Genomic DNA, 21,815 nt, shown 5'->3' with positions numbered 1-21,815 from the left:
CAAATAAATATTACCAGAGAAAGACTTCTTCATCTGTTATACGTACGGACATATGTGAGCATATGGTGTTTGTTTGGGCTGTTTTTCATTTTCAGAACTGGATAAAACGTGAATGCAACACAAATGATTTGTGCAACCCAAAGTGCCAAAGAACCACTGGATGGTTCCTGTTTATTCCGGTCACGCGTGTGCAAGATGCGCCGTATGGGAGGTCCGGCATTCCTCCAAAACCTACAAAGTTCCATCATCAACCGTTACTGCCGCTTCGTACATCTTGACGTTATTATTTTGCAATTAACAGATACAAAAGGACGCTGAAATGACGACGTCACAAGTCTGAACTCCAGTGTTTTCAGGTCTGTCCGTGAGTTCAGATTGATCGGTGCTCGACTACCCTGACAAAAACACAAATCACACATATTTATTATATATTCATGAGGTACTATGGTCGAGCTCTGGGCGACCACACAGACGGCCTTCAATATCTTTCCCTCCATGTCGGATTCAATAACGACAGGACGAGACAGTGTCGTGCAAATTTCTCGCTGCAGTTTAGATATTTCAACTCGTACAAATATTTGCATTGACTTCGTCTGCAGAACACTTGTTCGCTTTAATACAAGTTGACTGTCTTATTGATAGAAAATCTACAATTTTTTGTGTCATTAATATAGGTTTTAATCCCAAAACGCTCAGAGTGCGATCACCGTTTGAAAGACCTGACATCTGACCCTCGCAGGTTGGCTAGCAGCCAATCAGGAACGAGAGGAGAGAGATTCAGTGAGCTGAGGTCTGGCTGTCGGCCATCTTTGTTGTTCCAATTAGACTCACGTTGAGTCACATCAGCTCCTGAGAGACCGGAAGGTTCTAGTTTGATCCTCATTTTACAAGGTGAGTCCATGAGAGAACATTGGCTCCAACGGAGAAAACATGAATCTAGATGACGACATGAGGGATGACATGAGCGGTTTGAGACGTAAAGAGAGAGGGAGAGGAGAGAGAGGGAGAGAGAGAGAGAGGAGAGAGAGAGTCGCCATCGCTAATTACAGAAAAGAGAAGTTTAATATTTCAATATGAGTATTAATATGAGTATTAATATGAGTATTCTGGTAAACAATATTCTCTCTAGAGTGTTTTTTAACGCGCATCAGAGCACAGAAAGTAATTCAGGAGATTAATCTTCCAGTAATTAAACATAGAAATAGTTCGGCGAAAAATGAGCGAATGAATAATTAAATTAGTTTAAACTGTACTGACTGTGAAATGTGATAATGAAATGGTGCTTTTAGACAGGGAAATAAGCAGTGTGTGTGTGTGTGTGTGTGTGTGTGTGTGTGTGTGTGTGCGTGTGTGTGTGTGTGTGTGTGTGTGTGTGTGTGAACTGTCCAGCGGAGAGAAACACGTCTGCCACTCGATGTCAGAGGAGAAGAAAAAAAGACTTCAATATTTCTCAGTCAGAATGTTTCCAGCTCCAAAAACGGACGGCTGGCAGGAGAGACTGGAAACCTGAGAGGAGGTATCAGAGCTGCTGTTCACCTTTTGTGTGTGTACTTTGTATACATGTGTGTGTACTTTGTATACATGTACATGTACTTTGTCTTTATCCTTAAACAGCCGCTCCCCCAACGATCGGGCTCTGGCAACGTTGTGTCCGACTCCAACAGGAAGTCACTCGGATTGAAGAAGAAAAGAAAACCTCTGCTGCTGCTGGTCGACCTTTCCAGTCTGACAGGACTCGGACGACCTTGAACACACAGGGGGGACGACCTTCAGACACACAGTGACTCTATCTAATAAATAAATAAAGTAAAAGCCGATCAGCGCGGTCGACGGTTTCACAATTCTTAACGATAGAACCTTCAGCAAGCTGCCGGGACTTGAATAAGAAAAATACCATGGAAACACATTGGTGAATAATTTTACTTTTTTTAAATTTTTTGAAAATGTGTAAAACGGAGGAATCAACAAATTTACTAAAAAAAATGTGTGGGTCTTTCTCAACAACCAGTTTGCATCTGGGGTCGGGAAAATTTAGCTAATAACATAGCTAATAATATTTTATTCTAAATTGATATCAGTAATTATCATAATGTATATTTAGTAATTAGCGATGCTCAATCTACAGTTTTATAATTATTCCCCTCAGGACAGAAGGATTGACCTTTTCCAACTGGAATGGTGATTCCATCATTAAAAGTTCAAAACAATATTTCCATGCTTCACAGTGCAACAGAGTTTAGTTTACGACGTGTCGGCGTTTTTTTGTGGGAAGAGAAAAGGTATTTTATCAATAAAAATGACAAAAGAAAAATTGCAGATGTTTTTTTTGGGCGGTTGGATGTTTTAAAAAGAGATAAAACAAAATGTTCACAATATCTTCTAAAAGAATATTTCACAACAATAATCATTCATTCTCAGGAGATATCTTCCTACTAAAACACCAAAGAAGAGCCGATTCATCAAAGCTGTCACTCACCGACATTAAATATTAAATATTAAAACTCTGTTCTTCATCGCTCAAAATGCTCTGAACACAAAAAGGTTAAAAATACATCATGAAAAAGATAAATGTTTTTAGTTCTGTTGACTCGACTAAATCAAGAAAAAACAAATATGACTATCCTCGCTCAGAAAAGTAAACATTTGGTGGCGATCAGTAAACAAACTAAATATATATATATATATATATATATATATATATATATATATATATATATATACATATATATATATATATATATATATATATATATATATATAGTTTTTTAATAGTAAAACAGGTCCGCTTTGATTTATGCAACATGGAAGTTGAGATAAACTGAGCTTGTCCTCACTCTTTTGTTTATCTGTTAATCGATTTTAAATTGCTGCCATACATATTTTTATATATTTATTATTTAGTATGAAATATGTCGACTTTGTCCATATCCGTGTCGGACACCGGGGAGGGCATCTGTTGCCATGGCAGCGTGGCTCCCAGAATGCCTTGCTCCTTGCTTCTCTTTTTCATCTCTTCTTGATTCCCTAAATGTATCAAATCAATTCCGTTGGACGGTTCGTCTCCTTGGCGACCGGAGCTGTCACTTCTGTCAAGAAAGCCTGTTTTTATTTTCTCTCTCCTTCTCTCCTCTCCTCTCCTTCTCTCTCCTCTCGTTCTCTCCTCTCCTTCTCTCTCCTCTCCTTCTCTCTCCTCTCGTTCTCGTTCTCTCTCCTACTCATCCTCTCTCCTCCCATGTTCTCTCTCCTCCTCATCCTCTCCTCCATCCTTCTCTCCTCCTTGTTCTCTTTCCTCTCGTTCTCTTTCCACTCGTTCTCTCACCTCCTCATCCTTTCCTCCCTCCTTCTCTCCTCCCTCATTCTCTCTCCTCTCGTTCTCTCTCCTCTCGTTCTCGTTCTCTCTCCTACTCATCCTCTCTCCTCCTCATCCTCTCCTCCATCCTTCTCTCCTCCTTGTTCTCTTTCCTCTCGTTCTCTTTCCACTCGTTCTCTCACCTCCTCATCCTTTCCTCCCTCCTTCTCTCCTCCCTCCTTCTCTCCTCCCTCATTCTCTCTCCTCTCGTTCTCTGTCCTCTCGTTCTCTCTCCTCTCGTTCTCGTTCTCTCTCCTACTCATCCTCTCACCTCCTCATCCTTTCCTCCCTCCTTCTCTCCTCCCTCATTCTCTCCTCCCTCATTCTCTCTCCTCTCTCGGTCTCCTCTCCTCCTCTCTCCCCTCGTCCTCTCTCCTGCTCGTTCTCTCTCCTCTCGGTCTCCCCTTGTTCTCTCTCCCCTCGTCCTCTCTCGTTCTCTCTCTCCTCTCATTCTCTCTATCCGGCTCCAGTTAATCTTCCGGGTTTTTCTGAGGCTTCTCCTTCAGAGACAAGCGCTCTGCCTCCTCGCTCGCTCCACTCTGTCTTCACTTGATTGTTCCTTTTAACCTTTGACCTTTTCCTCAGAGGTTTTGTTGTTGCCTGCTCTCTCTCTCTCTCTCTCTCTCTCTGGCAACCCATCCACCTCCCTCACACACACACACACACACACACACACACACACACACACACACACACACAGGGCTACAGTACGGCGTCTCTGCCGGCCCGGTCGGCCTTGGGAGCCCTGCTCCTCCGTCCGACCGTGACATGTTTCAGATTGTCTCCTAAATCTCCTCCGACAGACGGATGGATGTACTGCTGCCGCCGAGCGAGTATGAAGCAGATCCCTCAAGGAGGCGGGAGGGACGAGTCTACCGGGAGAATACATCCACTCCAGAAGCAGACTGTTCGCTTTGTCCTGCGACTCTGTTCACAGGCGTTCAGCCGATGGACTCCTCTCCTGCCGGGTGTGGAGTGAGAGCTCTGGAGATCTGCAGGATGTGTCTACACATGTACATACATGTCTATACATGTATAGATCACATGCAAAGTCAATGCACAGATATGAAATCCACCGAGCTGTGTGCGGCTACGGATAATATTATGAACCCAGACCCGAGGGCGTTTGATGTTTCCAACATTTGTGGAATTTACACAACAAGTGTAAAGCAGAACTAGTGGTTATTTCCATGGTGGATGGCAGAAACGGTAACGGTGTTTTTACGGAGATAAGCCACGCCCCCTTAAAGCGTTGTGAAAATTGGCTTGGCTTTTGGTGTGAACGCAGCATCAGACCGCCATGCTGAGCTCGCTCCAGAACATTCAATAACAGACATAGGAAGACTTATTTTTCATCCGGGCAATAGTTCCTCTGATTTATTGCTCAGGACCCCAGAAAAAAGCATAAAGAGTGTCGAGTTTGAAATTGTTTGGATGAACCAACCAAAAACAAAATGCCGAGATGATATTTTGATATAGATTTAGACAGTACATCGTTACAAAATGTAATGATGTTAGCATGCTATCAATATATTTTGGTAATTATATTCTTTATTTTGTTAATTCTTTTAAAACTTCAGTATTTCTCATGAAAAACTGGGTTATTATGCTGACAGTAAAATGTGTCACACATGATGTTGATAATTGGCAGATTTGACAGATTCAGAGATGTTTGCAGGTCTACTAGATGCTCACACAGACACACACACACACACACACACACACACACACACACACACACACACACACACACACACACACACACACACACACACACAGCATGTCAACCAGCCGCTGCTCAGATTAAAACATCAAAAAATAACAGCTGAAAATATCTGAAGCAGTTCTATCTCGGTTTATCAATCAACCTCACCCTTCTGTTTGGTTTATATCTGCACATGACAAGACTCTCTCTCTCTCTCTCTCCTCCAGCTCTCTCTCATCTTTCCATCTCTCCATGCTTGGAAATGTCTAGAATTAGTCGAAGAAGATTTGTAAATTAAGAGGTCTCATCTCAGTAGAGGCCGGCTTTGAGCGAGACACATATACTTAGAAAGAAGATGAGGATGAGAACACCGCTGTGGGGCCTCGTTTGGATGCTGAGAACATCAAATCAAAAGTGCAGATTGGAAGCTCTGAGTGGAGATGCAAAGCAACGGGTGAGAACCTTTTCCAAGTGAGGGAGACAAAAGCTCATCAGCGCTGAAGGCCTGTTACACAATGGAGGATCGTTTACAGCAGGGGTACGTAAGTTATCAGGGCCGATATCCTCAAACTAAAGGGAACATGTCATCTCGAACACTTATTAACAGCTATAGATGAGGTTTCTACAGCTATAGATGAGGTTTCTACAGCTATAAATGAGGTTTCTACAGCTATAGATGAGGTTTCTACAGCTATAGATGAGGTTTCTACAGCTATAGATGAGGCTTCTATAGCTATAGATGAGGTTTCTACAGCTATAGATGAGGTTTCTACAGCTATTGATGAGTTTTCTACATATATAGATGAGGTTTCTATAGCTATAGATGAGGTTTCTACATATATAGATGAGGTTTCTACAGCTATAGATGAGGTTTCTATAGCTATAGATGAGGTTTCTACAGCTATTGATGAGTGTTCTACATATATAGATGAGGTTTCTATAGCTATAGATGAGGTTTCTACATATATAGATGAGGTTTCTACAGCTATAGATGAGGTTTCTATAGCTATAGATGAGGTTTCTACAGCTATTGATGAGTGTTCTACATATATAGATGAGGTTTCTATAGCTATAGATGAGGTTTCTACATATATAGATGAGGTTTCTACAGCTATAGATGAGGTTTCTATAGCTATAGATGAGGTTTCTACAGCTATTGATGAGTGTTCTACATATATAGATGAGGTTTCTATAGCTATAGATGAGGTTTCTATAGCTATAGATGAGGTTTCTACAGCTATTGATGAGTTTTCTACATATATAGATGAGGTTTCTATAGCTATAGATGAGGTTTCTATAGCTATAGATGAGGTTTCTACAGCTATTGATGAGTTTTCTACATATATAGATTAGGTTTCTATAGCTATAGATGAGGTTTCTACAGCTATTGATGAGGTTTCTACAGCTATAGATGAGGTTTCTACAGCTATAGATGAGGTTTCTATAGCTATAGATGAGGTTTCTACAGCTATATATGAGGTTTCTACAGCTATAGATGAGGTTTCTATAGCTATATATGAGGTTTCTACAGCTATAGATGAGGTTTCTATAGCTATAGATGAGGTTTCTACAGCTATTGATGAGTTTTCTACATATATAGATGAGGTTTCTATAGCTATAGATGAGGTTTCTATAGCTATAGATGAGGTTTCTACAGCTATAGATGAGGTTTCTCTAGCTATAGATGAGGTTTCTACAGCTATTGATGAGTTTTCTACATATATAGATGAGGTTTCTATAGCTATAGATGAGGTTTCTAGAGCTACTGATGAGGTTTCTACATATATAGATGAGGTTTCTATAGCTATAGATGAGGTTTCTACAGCTATAGATGAGGTTTCTACATATATAGATGAGGTTTCTACAGCTATAGATGAGGTTTCTACAGCTATTGATGAGGTTTCTACAGCTATAGATGAGGTTTCGACAGCTATAGATGAGGTTTCTATAGCTATAGATAAGGTTTCTACAGCTATTGATGAGGTTTCTACATATGTAGATGAGGTTTCTACAGCTATAGATGAGGTTTCTACAGCTATAGATGAGGTTTCTACAGCTATTGATGAGGTTTCTACAGCTATAGATGAGGTTTCTACAGTTATAGATGAGGCTTCTATAGCTATAGATGAGGTTTCTGCAGCTATTGATGAGTTTTCTACATATATAGATGAGGTTTCTATAGCTATAGATGAGGTTTCTACATATATATATGAGGTTTCTACAGCTACTAATGAGTTTTCTACATATATAGATGAGGTTTCTATAGCTATAGATGAGGTTTCTACATATATAGATGAGGTTTCTACAGCTACTAATGAGTTTTTTACATATACAGATGAGGTTTCTATAGCTATAGATGAGGTTTCTACAGCTATAGATGAGGTTTCTACATATATAGATGAGGTTTCTACAGCTATAGATGAGGTTTCTACAGCTATAGATGAGGTTTCTACAGCTATAGATGATGTTTCTACAGCTATAGATGAGGTTTCTACAACTATAGTTGTGGTTTCTACAGCTATAGATGAGGTTTCTGCAACTATAGATGTGGTTTCTACAGCTATAGATGAGGTTTCTACAGCTGTAGATGAGGTTTTTGCAGACAATTGCTAACAAGAAGTGTGTATGTTCATGTTTATTCAATCTATATTAAGCAGATATAGATTCAGATATCAATTACAGATATGCAATGACAACGTCTAGGGTCAGACTCGAATCTAAGCATCTGAGAAAAGGTACCGGCCCGATCTTGTTGTGGTCGAGGCCCAATCAAGAGGCTGGAGATGGAGGATGTGAGGGGCCCGGCGGGCACACATGTCTTCACCATGACAGACAGATAAGACGGGGCCAAAGCCATTCAGCCAGATTTGTATTTATTTTTTTAAATCCATTCTGTGACAGACAGGTAACTAATGTAAAGATTTAAAGATTGGAGTAACTGTTCGCTCTGGTTCTGACCGATTAAAAGACGAACGTCATTGATTTATATCTATAACAAAACATCTTTTTTTCTTTGCCTAGATTTCTGTCAAAAGCATATTCATTAACAGATGATTCCTGGCTTGTAAATATGCATAACGCCTCCAATAGTCCTCAGAGGATAATTCACAAATAATATATTCTGCCTGACCTGTAGAACGGTCACCTCATTGAGACTTTAATCTTTACAGCTTCGCTTCAATAAAGTCACAATTCCGCAAATGCAGACAGAACCAGCTGAGGTTAATTTTCCAGATATTGATATTCAAGAGGTTGTGAATGTGTTTTTTCGTAAGTGGTTTGTGTTGTTTTTTTGCTGCGTCGTCGTAAAACAAGAAGTCTTTTGGTTCCCGTCAACACTTCGGGGCAATAAAATGGATTTAAACAATTTTCCGGAGCAGCAGTAAAAAAACAAACAGCGGGTCATACTTTGGAATCTGTGTATTTTTCAACATCACCCGCTGACTCAGCAAATATCTCAAATAACTGTCTCCCAGCTTTGTGAGATATTCCACAACAACAAAAAAAGTGTTTTTGACCATATACCCAAAAAACCTGTGTGAGAAAACAATCAGATCGCAACAATAAAACAGTGAAATTCCCATGTGGTTTGATTGGGAAACACAATGAATACACCTGGAATGTATGCATATGTTCTTTATGCTTTATGCCGAAAGTCTTTTATTGGACTTTATATCGGCAGCAGTTGATTTGGCTTCTTTAGAGCCCACTTTTGTGGAATGTGAATACACTTTATTTTCTGTCTTTTCCTCCCCTGTTTTATCCCTTTGGCTGAAGAATAAACACTCGTCCTCACACACACACGGTATAATCCAGGGTTCTTAGATACTACAAGCTCATAAGCCGCAAACAGAACGTCAGGGGCTTTTTTTCCAGGAGTTCTCCTCTCCGTCAGTAATGAACTGACTTGACAAAAAGCACTTTCTGTGAACAACAAGTCAAGATAACGACTCACCGAGGAAAGCGGAAGGCGACACGGTGCCGTTGCTGCGAGAGACCATGACGCTGATGCCGGTCTCCACGAACGGGACGGAGAACTCTACGACCTCTGACCTCTCCTCGTTGATGGTGAGGGAACCGATGGCCATGTCGGCTCGGTTGGACACCACCTGGGGGAAGAAACGGGGACGCATGAGGTTAGAAGGATGGTGCGTGTCCGACGAGTTTTAAAGACGGTCAAAAGAAATGATGAAAAGGACATTTTTTTTACCAAACAAGAAAATAAGCCTTTTACTTAAATTAGATTTCCATGAGTTCAAATCCATGCTCTCGTTGTCATGTGTCTACTTTGTCCCTCCCCTCTTATCTGTGTATTCCTAAAAACATAACCGTCGTGAACTCTACACCCAACTACAAAGTGTTGCTTTCAGACTCGGTGCACAGAAGTCTTTGAAAAGCAAAAATCCAGAGCGTCCTCCTTCAAAAGCTTCATCAGTGATGTCATTTCTAGTGAGTATTCTTTTCGTCTCTTGCAGGCAACATGAAACACGGCCGTGTTCCTCCTCAGAGCTCTGGCCGAACAGCTGTAAAGGAGCCTCAGGTGGTGAGGAGGTGAAGAGGTGAGGAGGTGAGGAGTTGAGGAGGTGAGAAGGGATTCACTGCTTTGTTGTGTTTCACCCGGCGTGAAACAGAGGTTCCTCTTCTGCAGCCGGAGGTCAGAGGATCTGGCTGCAGACCTGAAGGTCATTGGTCATTGTGAAGACAAAAAGCTCAGCGGTCCCCCAATGAGACACCTTCCACCAGCATCCCTGAAGTCACGACCCTGAAGGTCCTCTTCCTCTGTTGACACCCGACGTGCTCAGTGCTCACTGTTGTCACCTGTCAATCACAGAGCGGTGGCAGCGTGGGGGCGTGTTCTGTCTGTTGATGGATTTTGGGGATTCTGTATGTGGTGAAAATGTTAATTTTTCCATGGTGGCTACTGCTGCTCTTGCTATGGAGCCAAGTTAAGTCAACTATAACACCAATGTTTGTTTGTTGGCTCCATCTTTGCACTACTATTTTGTTTTGTTAGTTAATTTAGCAACGCAAAAATGGATAATGACCATTTTTATAATATCCGTCACGTTAAAATGTTGCTGTTTGGTGAGCTGACTGTCAAGTTATGGATCTAAGAGCTTTGAGTCTTCTTTTAATCAATTCATACTACAAGTACATGTCCATGAAACGACATAATTACATAAAATAATTAAACCCAACTAAGAATCCCCTGTGAGGGAATTACAAGTTTCAATTCTCGGCATATCATTTTATAATTTACATCTTAATGAAGTATTATACGTTACCATAATGCAATCATGAAAAGAATGGGAGTTAATGACCGGCTGAAAGGCAGGAAGGGGATTGAGTGGAAGTAAATGTTCTCAAAGAAAGTGATGAAGTTTACTTTACTAATACAAACATCAATAGTTTGTCTTTGAAGCCTTCATAAAGTGCATTCCTGCAGGAGGACGATGACACAAATATTAAACTTTGATACTCTCTGATTGGTTCTGCCTGTCGAGATCAATCATTCCATGAAAATTATCCTGTTCATCTAAAAAAAAGTATTTTTAAATATGTGAAAAGTCTGAAAGCGACACCTGTGACACTCCTGTTTGATTGCTGCACAGACTTCATATTGGAAACTGAAAATATTACAGCAGAAAGATTCAGCTGAGGGTGGAAAAATGTAAAAAATCCAAAAAACAGACGTAGGAAATGTCTGCCTGATTGGGAGTCATTCGTGTAAAGAAGGAGAACAAAAACTTCAAGGCTGAATGACATTTTGAAAAATAGCAGAAATGACAGTCCAAGGACAAAGAACGGGTCTCAGGAAAGTGGACACATTAGCCTTGGTGACGTGTTACTGGAACACAATGGAAGTAAAGAGGAGAGCGAAGACGACAGTCTGTAAAAGCACAAGTGTGCAATTTAAAAAAAATGTGTTATTGTATATTCACTCAGACAAAATCGCTAGTTTTGATGAATAAATACCAACTGAGAAGAACCACGCAAGACGCAACAGTCTGCACAAAAGCTCAGCCGTCCCCTGTGCACACGCTCACATTCTGCTGCCGTAATTAGGCAACTTAATGAGTTACTGACAGAAGCTGGGCAGGAGGCAGCTGGGGGCTGAGAGAGAGAGAGAGAGAGAGAGAGAGAGAGAGAGAGAGAGAGAGAGAGAGAGAGAGAGAGCACCTGCATCTCCGAGGCCCATCTGAGACAGAAGCCTGTAAACACCGACATCTGGACTGGTAGCAAATACTGATATTGTCAGTGTCTGATATATCCTCTCCTCCCTTAGCGAAGTGTTCCAGGTCTGGCACACCTTTTTCTGGACTTGATTGGACCATCAGTGGACCTGTATCATCTCCAGAACCAGAGATCATTTTGCTCTTTCTATTGCTGGTAATGGTACTGTTGTTTTTTAAAAACCAAGGTATTTTTTAGGATTCTGCTCGAAATAACATACCCAAACTAAAAAGGGTGTATCTTTGCAACCACAAGGGCTATTTGAATAATTTTGGTGTTATAATAAAGGCAACCAATGTGAGCTTTTGTTCAGATGTGCATATATTAGTATATATGTTACTGGAACACAGCACAAATAGAAGTTTAAGGTCCGCCTCACCCTATCTAGGCGCCATGATGCTTAAAAGGGTAAAACTGGTGTTTTTTACACATTGATGAAGATCTGTCAAGCCATCCTTTATCATTGTTAGTTTTGGTGATTTTAAAGGAAGCCTCTAGGGGTTTTTATTTTTCTCCCCTCTATCTCTGAAGAGCTAGAAAGCTTAACATTGTCTTTTTGTTTGATTCGGTCGACTAAGTAAGTTTTTTATTTTCTAGTTAGTGTGAGCTTTTTGTTTATTATTGTACCCTTGGAGACTCTGACGCATTTATTTAATTGTGCCTCCATTTCTGGTATATTTGTTGGGTTCTCTGTTAATCATTTTCATTTAAATAAATGTTATCTGTTGCTGCACCAAAAGTGCCTCAGCAGCCTTTCCTTGTTGTTTTAATCCCAGTTTGGCAAAGGTTGAGTAAACTTATTATGTTACTTCCTGTGTTTCCTCAGCCATAACGTTCAGGTTGTAACACACACACACACACACACACACACACACACACACACGCACACACGCACACACACACACACACACACACACACACACACACACACACACACACACACACACATACAGGCACACACACTCACTCAAAAGTCTAACTGAATACTTGGGTTATGGTGACGAAGGAGAAATATAAACTAAGGCCGTCTGTGTTTTCTCCTATAAGACTGCGACATCTTCAGAAATGCCGTATTTTGTGATCTTACAAAGAGAATCAAAGGGATAGAAATAAACCAGATCATAAGATTATTATTGTTTGCACAGCAAAAGTGTTCTAATCGTAAACAAGTAGACAAAACAAATCTCCTATGAAATAATTAAAACACAGCAAATCTGTGTGAATGAAATGCACAATTTGTTCTGAAAATCTATGAAATCTGATTCCATGCATCACACTTGAAATACATTGTTGTAAATACATATTGATTGCAATTAAAAACCCACCTTTGCACACGTACATTTTAACTAACTATTCGTCTTCCCTCTTGCAGTACTCCCATAGACCACTACACACTCGGGCGATGAGGTCATGTTCAATTGTTGCCAAACGTGTCTCATTTTCCTGACTAACAAGATAACTACTATAAAATGTACCTTAAAACTTAACCCGAAAAAGAAGTGAGCATCGAAAACAAAAAAGCCTTCACTTTCAACAAGGTCTCTAAAAACATGGTCCTCACAAAGTTAGAATTATAGGACCACACACACACACATACTCACACACACACACACACACATACTCACACTCACACTGTGATAATGTGCATCCCCTGTCTAACTCTGTGTTAAATCAACGTCATTAATCCAGCCACCAGAGGGGGATTGGCATCATGGAAGCAGCAGCAGTATCTGCCAACAGACACACGGCGACGTACAAACACTCTCAGTCTGTCGTCCTCTCTCACTCTCCGTTTCTCAGTAATCTTCCTGACAAGCTGCCTTCACATGTTCTCTCTTTTTCTTCAATTTGGGTCCAATCCCAAGGGTCAAGTTTTAAGGGATTTGAAAGGCAGGATGAAAATGTAAATACAACAAAAGAGAAAATAACGATTCTACTGTACAGGAAAAAAATGGAGGATTAAATACGTAGCAACAATATCTCACTGAGATACACACAGTCAAAGGTTCACGGTGTGTTTGTCAAGAGGGCTACGAAACAGTTGAGTAAACAAGTACGCAAGCTGCTTCAAGTCCCGACTGAACACGCATTTTCATTTGAACTTGCATTTAATCTCTCACCCGTGTGGCTGTCACCGTCAAATTGTTTTAAGATTTGCCTTTTTTTATGTCGATTCAAATGAATAGTTCAATATTTTAGGAACTACCCTTGTTTGCTTTGTTACAGAGAGTGAGACGCTTCATGGCAGTCTCAGATGAGCCGATCTTAACACAGAAGCCGTTTCTTAATATGCGTTTTTCTCTGTTCTCTGACTCGTGAAACGTCTTTATTCGCAGCCCAAGTGCTGTTCCAATTCAAAAGTCCGCTTCTCGGCAAGCACGGTCCAAATGCCAGGATGTGACTTGATCCGCCCATTTTTCGGAGATTCATCAGAGAAGACTTATGCGTACTTGGAACAGCCAAATATCCCAGAATGCATTACGCACCAGGGAACAATGGCGGAGAAGAAAACAATCCCTTTATCGTGCACGTAACCATATATGGTCATTTTCCTCACGAGTGCCCTATAAAGGTACTACTCTTGTTGAGTCACGGAATGTCATTTTAGGATGTTTTCAGGCGAGAAGTTAGTTGTTTAAGCATATATGAAACGGCCAGAGAATCAGCTCATCTGGCTCGTTTTTTTATATTTAATATTTTTGTTTGGTTGAACAAACAAGATTCAACTTTCACATCTGACATGTCTATGTTGGAAGGCAAACTATTTTTACATTGCACAAATCAAGGCTTACTGTTTCCCTTGCTTACCGTCTTTATGCTAAGCTAGGTTAACCACACCAAGCAAAAATGTACATTTCCCAAAACTATTTCATCAAGAAAACTGGTTAATTAATACTTTAATACAGTGCATTTCATTTTTATTTGGCTTGCGGGTAAATGTTAAAAGTTGGACATAAAAGATTTTCATACATCGTGTAAAGTCTTTGATTTTGATTTTCATTGGGCTATTTGTTTTAATGTCGTAAAATTGCAATAAGGCGACTTTTAATCATCCGCGCAATTAAACTTAAAGCTTTAAAAATGTTGGAGTCATCCTCCTCCAATTAGCTTTATAGTAGCAATGCTAGCCATCTTTCGATCAGAAAAGCACCAGATTAAAAATACAAAAAGACCCAATTTTCCACTTATACATATAATTTGATGTAAACAATAATTATTAGATCATTCTCACCTCTCCGACCATGCCGTTCCACTCCCCGTCGATGTTCTTCCCGTGCCTCCCGTTGGTCACCAGGTAGAGGTCGTAGGTGAAGCCCACTATTTTGGCCAGTCGCTTGAGGACGTCGATGCAGAAGCCTTTGCAGCAGTGCTTCATGGGCCCGGCGCCGTCCACCACCAGGCTGAGGACGACGACGGGAGGAAGACCAGCAGATGGGTGAGAAAGTGGAGGAAAAGAAAAATGTTTTTTTTTTAATGAGATTTTTAGATGTTTCAAATGGAGGACGCTGTGACCTTGGACTCGCTGCTTTGCTGTTGTAGAAATTGATAAAGAAGTAGAATGTGAGGCTAGGGGACTGAAAAACAGAGAAATTCATTATTATTAACATTTAAAGATCTTTCGCGGCACCTGTTTTTTTTCTCTCACATCTTTGTCTTTAACGATTTTAACAACTTGCTGAGCTCTGCTCTGATGTTTACTGTGTCTTATTGTTCCTTTGATGTTTATTGGTAATAATAATGTATAACTGATCTTACAATACAATCTTAATGAATGACCTCTGGCCAAATCAACACTGTTACACTCTTATTTGTTTGGCTAAATCGTTGCACTACTGTTTTGTTTGTTTTGTTTTGTTAGTTAATTTAATATTCTTCTTCTTTTGTGTTAATTGTCCATTTTTCTTATTATTCTATTTGTTTAATATATTGTGCATTTTTTCATTTCTTTATTGTATTACTTACCTGTACGTATAAATGCCCCCCTATAAAAATGTCCCCTTGCGGGATTAATAAAGTATCTATCTATCTATCTATCTATCTATCTATCTATCTATCTATCTATCTATCTATCTGTGTTTATGGGAGGTAAGGTGACCTTGAGTGACATAAAAAAAGGTGTCATTAGATAAAAAAGGTACAATATTGTTGTTGTTATAATTACTATGCTAGATAGACTGAGTGAGGCAAAGGAGGGATTCATTATTGTCAGGAGACTGATTGGATTCATGCTGACAGTTTGGGCCGTTGTGTTGAGAGACGGTGACAGACAGGTCGGGGAGTTCAGGAAGAAAAAAACAACACGCTGCATTATTAAAACATAATTGAACTCCATTGTGTGGGCTTGGAAGGCGTCTAGAATTAGAAAATAAAAAGAACAATCTGCAAAAGGACCTCTAAAGGGTTTTTTTGTTTGTTTCCCCTGGTGAGACTTCATCAAGTGAACTCTCCGCGTACGAATCCAAGTGCTTTCCGATCGCTATCGCTCGAGTGGCAGTTCTGCCCTCCATCAGCCGTCCACATCAAGTGCCCGTTTGATGGACCCCAAGACACTTATGGCAGCTATGGCAACCCCGTTGCTCTGTTCCCTAGCAACACAACTTGCACAATTGTTTTTTTTTAATCAAAGCTAAAGTGCGAGACACGTCAACCGTGTGAGGGTGAAACACTCAACTGCTCCGTACTTTGTATATTTCGGGGACAAATCTTTCTACAAATGGTCTTTTCTTGGCCGAAAGAAAAAAGGAAATAAAAGTTGTGTCATAAGTTTCTTCTCTCTGTGTGTGTGAAAAATTATTATCATTATCATTTTTGAAGCTGAAGTTCTCTACTTATGAGTAATAGTCACTGTTTGAGAATAAAACGTTTCCCTTGTGTGCAGTGGTTCACGTCAAAGGTGGTAAATATTCAGAGTAAAAGGCAGATAAGTGCTGAGAGTAAACAAACACATCGTGACCTTGGTGGTCGTGACAATCCCAAAAATACGAAAGCATAAAACATCTCCGCCGCCATTATGCAGCAACGTCAAAAGGAAATAGGTGACAGGTAAAGAGATTACGGCAAAATAAATGACACAGTACATAAAAGAGTACCTAAGAGTAAAATGTGTGTGTAAAAGAAGACGAGACAAGCGAGTTTAAATTAAGCTGATTTACAGGAGAACAAACTTTTTTTCCTCTCAGCCAATAAAATTGATGGAGGATGAAGTCGTTATCTTCCCGTTGGCCAGGTCATGTGCTGGCAGGAAGGGAGCTTATCTGGGATAGACCAGGAGCCCAGAGCTCTCTCACACACACACACACACACACACACACACACACACACCTACACACACACACACACACACACACACACTGTCGCTTTTCTCCCCCCTGACTTAAACCTTCGCCTCAAATGAACCGCACATGGACATCAAACAGGAGAAACACCGTCTTCATATCAATACCACTGAACGGTTTATTGCACGTGACACACAACATAAGAACGCACACAAAGTTATCGGACTTCAGTGTTGAATCAGGATCACGTCGTTTTAATTTTTTAAGACATATAATTGCACGCAGCCTGGTCGCACCAAACAGCATAATAATGACGCAACAATGTGTCGGTTATGATGCAATAACGACGCCTTACTTGCATTGTGCGTGTGGTCTTTACTGACTGCAATGTAAAAGCTGAGTGATGCAGTATGAAAAGAGAGAAAAATAGTGGGAGGCGGGGCCAAAGAAACACGTAGGACTATCAACCAGGAGACCAGTGTTCATGTCCCGCGGTGTTGTGGAGTTAGTGATGTTTGTGAAATGCTTTCCGTAAATCCGTTATGATTAAGTTATTTTTAAGCCAAATTTTGATGTATTTCCTATACTTCGGAAGGGGGTTGTTACCTGAAGCTAGCAACAAAATAAAAGGACACGTAAAACTGTGCTGAATCCCTCCGCACGTAGAAGTTATCAGTATGTTTGAAGCTTTGGGATCATCTGGGTTGATTAAAAGACAATTAACCTTACTTTGCTGTGTGGTTTCAAGTTTCTTTCATGGTTTTAATGAACAGCTGTTAGAAAATTATGCCAGGTTCTTTAATTGCATGCTTTTGGTTGCCGTATGACTTCTAATGCGTCTATAGCTTCTGTGAGGAAACGTAATTTCCTCCCCAGGGATAATTAGATTTTTGCAGTTTTTTTTCTTCAGGTCTAATCCTTCCTGCCCACCAGCACCTGGAGATGGGGCAGATTTACTGTCTGTTGAAGAAAGCTCGGCCAGACATTTACATTTCACAAGGGATCAGAGTCCGGATGCTTCTGGTTTCACTCAGGTCTCTGTCAATCCACTTTTAAAACTTAGAGTTAGAGCGGAAACCTGAAGGCCAACTCCTGCATAACAGGCCTTCAGTCCATTATCATCAATATTACACTGATGCTTTCCGCCTATGGCCATAATAATAAACTGCAGGTCATTTTCACCCTTGAACATCTTTTCTTTTCTTAGAATCTGTTATCTGTTCGTTGTTTTCCATTTCCATATTTATATAGTATTGCACTTTTTATTGTTTTTTATTATATTTATATTTGTATTGTTGTATTCTGTCTATTTGTATTGTTTTTATTATTGTATTATGTGTCTATATTTATTGTTTTATTGTTTTATTCTATATTTTATTATATGTTTTATTCCATGTCTATGTTTATGTTTATTGTTATGCACCTTTCACCGAGTCAAATTCCTCGTATGGGCAACGGACTTGGCCAATAAATGATTCTAATTCTGATTCTGATTCTAAACCTGATCCTGATCTGACACTTTCTTTGGCGAATTACCCAACAATGTATTTCAACTTTATTCACACTTACAGCTGTTTTTTTCTTATTTTTCTCGTTCCTGTTATTGTTATAATTATAATGTTAAACCTCTCCTCCTCTCTCAAAGAGTCAAATTAAACAACCAGAAAAGGATTGTACACCACTGTGGATGATGGAGGCGCCATGTTCCTTTAATGGATATATATAATGGGCAAGTTAGTTGAAAGCCAAAATATTTGAAAACACTCATTGATGGCACCAACGCAGCTTCTGGATGCGTATTGTCCATCGTCAGATATGTTCTGGTTTGAAGAGTGACCTGTACCTGTGACAACGTATATTTGGAAGGCATGTGAGACCAATCTGGATGCAGAATATTGGATAAAATCTTGCCGAAAATAAAACGTTTCAGTGCATTATTCTGCGGCGTGTTACCTTGTGTTGACGGGCATTCGACAGGGCACCGAGTCCCGGATGCAGGAGCTGGTCCCCGGGTCGGCCGGCTCCACGATGACAAAGGGCCTCTCCTCCAAGGTGACCACCCGGAGGTGCTGGGAGTCATCCAGCGGCTTCAGGAAGGAGCCGTAGCGAGACCAGGGATGGTAGCGCAGGCGCAGGTGGCCGTTCTCCCACCAGCCAACCTGGACGGGAATAAAGACAGATGCTCTTCAGCGCTTCTTGTTTTAGAGTCAATTGATCTATAAAAAACAACATCTGATCAGTTTTGAGTTCTGGCTCAGATTATGTCACCTAGTTAGCACGCTAGCCATGTTAGCTAAGTATCTCCACCTTGCAGCTAACACATCTGATTGGCATACAACCCAATAAGCATGCATGCAATTGGTAATGTTATGTTATAGCCTATGCAAACAGCCTTTGCTTCAACCAAATTGTTAAGACTACATTGCAAAGTTTAGTTAGGAACTGCAACATATTGAATGATTGTCACTTTTTGTTCTTGTGTTTATGCTGCGTTCATTTATTGTGCAAAAAAACCCCATCTTTAATCAACCAGTCTTACTATTCGGGTAGGACAGGCCCCTCGCAAAGATTTTGCTTCCTCAATAATAGTTTACCTTTAAAAGGAAGCTCCTTGGTTTGTGTCCAGAATGCCTCCTAGTGGTAGAACTCAGAAGTGCAAAAACAATTATTAGGGGAGTCCAAGAATACTAAATATCGATTCAAATGTTTTTTCAAGGCAGTTCTGGAACCAAGCTGTATGCAGCTGATGTTCTTACTTCCCGTGGATCTATTGTGCAATCTAATTATGGCAAAAAAACATCTGTATTGCACGTCTATAATGGTCTTCTTCAGGGTGCATCTGGCCTATTATGCTGCTTCTCCTCCTGACAAGTCAGACCACAACCTGATGAAATGCTTTATGAGGTACCGCAGCCCAGCTGTCTATTAATTTAATAGACAGCTATCACCGGTTTGAGTCTTGTATGTGCTCAAAATGTCCTGTTGTCTGCTTCTTTTCTGCCCTGTTATGGGTTTTCAGGGAGATGTAAATGTCGGTTGTGTTGTATAATGAGCAATCTGTTCACGTTAACTGAGCTGGGTGTTTCCGAGCTGCAGCGCGCTATTTGGGGCAGAGACTGAGACCAAAGGGACAGTTTATCATGTCACATTGACCTACATGTGTAAACAACTTCGCTCCAATCGACTGAGCAAGTCACTGGATGGATGTGCAGCGACAACGCAGCAAATCTGCCTTTTTTTTTACTTTGTCATCTTCCCGCTGTGCTGTCATATATTCAGACGGCATTTGCATACAGCCGTTCTCCTGTGGTGGCGCCAGACGGTTGCTGCTGGGATTTGAGAAAAATCATGCAAAGCCGCTCAAATACACACTCATACACAGGTTTTGTCACTTGTGAGGACATTTTTGTATAGTCTTACCTATATTACATGTATATGCCCAACATTGTTTTTGTTCCTTAAACTTTAACTAATTCATACCTCCTCTCTAAAACCAGGTCTTAAACCGATAACAAACGGTTGACCTTGAGGGGACCCGCTTTTTGTCTTTCTCCACAAATACACACTACATTTACTTACATTCTTTCTTATTGACATAATATAGTCCCTAAAACCTAACCCTCCCATGAAGTTAACCAGATCCTCCCTCCAGCCTTATTCCTAAGTCTTAAACCTAAAATAAACAGTTAACCTTGTGGGGACCGGGACCCCAGGGGATGGAACTCAGCAGAAAATCTTTAGTAAAATAAGGTTGACTTTGTTTTATTCATATAAGCCTACATGAGTTAAGTGCAGTTAATGAGGAGGGAAATATCAGATCACACAACCAACAACCAGCCCTAGTTGTTGTGCTAAATTTCAAGTGACAAAGTGGTGCAACGGGACCAAGATGGAAGGTTGGTCCCCATAATGTATGGTGTAGACGCATGTCCCCACAATGTGATGAATATAGGTTATCACACACACAAAAGAACAGGTGCAAGTATAGTAGCATACACTTTACAAGCAGAAACGATTATCACAGAAACACATACAACTAGGCACACAAATTACGAATATGTGCACCGACACGCGTCCGCAGAGTAATTCATAATTATTGTTTCGGCCCCTTGTTGCATTAAAACAAGGAGCAGACATTAAACACGAGAGGAGATGTTAATAGCACATTTGCAGCACCTGGCTCTTTGGACCAGCCTCACTCATGCATTGTATCTTTTATGCATTTTCAGTGCCTCTGTTTCACATTGCTCTTGTTTCTCTCGCCCTCTATGTTGCATACAAAACAATAGCTAGACCCGTCAGTGCATTATGGAACACAAATAATAAGTTGCTCTTCTATGCACATTTGTCCTCCAGTTCACCCCTCTGACTGAAGCAAATGCTTTCTGCCGCACTGCAAACACAAAACACACAAAAAGACATTCGTACACACACACACACACACACACACACACACACACACACACACGCACACACACACACACACACACACACACACACACACACTGCTCGGACAGGGACTGATCCCTGGATTGCCAGCCCAGCAGAAGGCAGGGACAGAGTGTGATTTGGTATTTCGTCCCTCTCCGTTACCATGGTGCTCAGACAGACCTTTGGATTCTTTTTTTTTATCACAATTGTACGAGACTCGGTTTAGCAACACTAAACCCAACGTCAGGTCAAACGTTGAGGTCATTTTTGATCAAACACAGATACACAAATCAAGGTAAACTGCAGCACATACACCAATTATTTGGTATTCACTGCAAACCTCTCGAAGAAATGGATTTGAGTCATAATCATATTTAGTCTCTTCATGTCTATCTTTGACATTTCCATTACAATCAATAATCGGAGGTGCTCTGCTCTCCGGACTCGATAGTTCAGGGGTGCGTGCCACTTGGGATGAATCGATAATTCAATGTGGAATCCTTCCAAAAATCAACGTTCGCCTACTTTTTCCAGTCATTGCTTTCTGATCTGCCACCTGCTCCTTTTTTTAACATTCTGACATTAATTACCCCCAAAGCAGCCAATTGCTGCTTCACAGAATATTTAGCTTCACATCTATTTGTTCTGTTTGTCTGCTCAGCCCGGCTCATTGTAACGCAGCTCCTCTTCTGTTCATCACAAACAAATCACTGCAGCTGCGGCTGCAAAGGTAGAACTCATAACTCTCTGAGCACCAGAGGACCTTTTCACACAAAGACACTCAGCGACGACAATAGCAATTGTAAAAAAAACACTGTTG

The 21,815-nt window shown here is 40.6% G+C and overlaps 1 protein-coding gene across 1 annotated transcript in view; it reads right to left on the bottom strand.

Moving 5' to 3' along the window:
* The window catches only part of grin2da (glutamate receptor, ionotropic, N-methyl D-aspartate 2D, a), a gene marked incomplete at both ends in the record, with an annotated part of 115,480 nt that overhangs the window by 31,724 nt on the left and 61,941 nt on the right, over window positions 1-21,815 (bottom strand). Inside the window, 3 exons of the mRNA XM_079231932.1 lie at window positions 9,010-9,163; window positions 14,521-14,689; window positions 18,518-18,723. Coding sequence (XP_079088058.1) covers window positions 9,010-9,163; window positions 14,521-14,689; window positions 18,518-18,723 — 529 coding nt within the window. The remainder of the gene's footprint in view (window positions 1-9,009; window positions 9,164-14,520; window positions 14,690-18,517; window positions 18,724-21,815) is intronic.

This window comes from Taurulus bubalis, assembly GCF_910589615.1.
Source record: "Taurulus bubalis genome assembly, chromosome: 16".
Lineage (NCBI taxonomy): Eukaryota > Metazoa > Chordata > Actinopteri > Perciformes > Cottidae > Taurulus > Taurulus bubalis.
The sequence above is the reverse complement of the archived record's forward strand: the minus strand, read 5'-3'. Positions and strand labels throughout refer to the sequence as shown.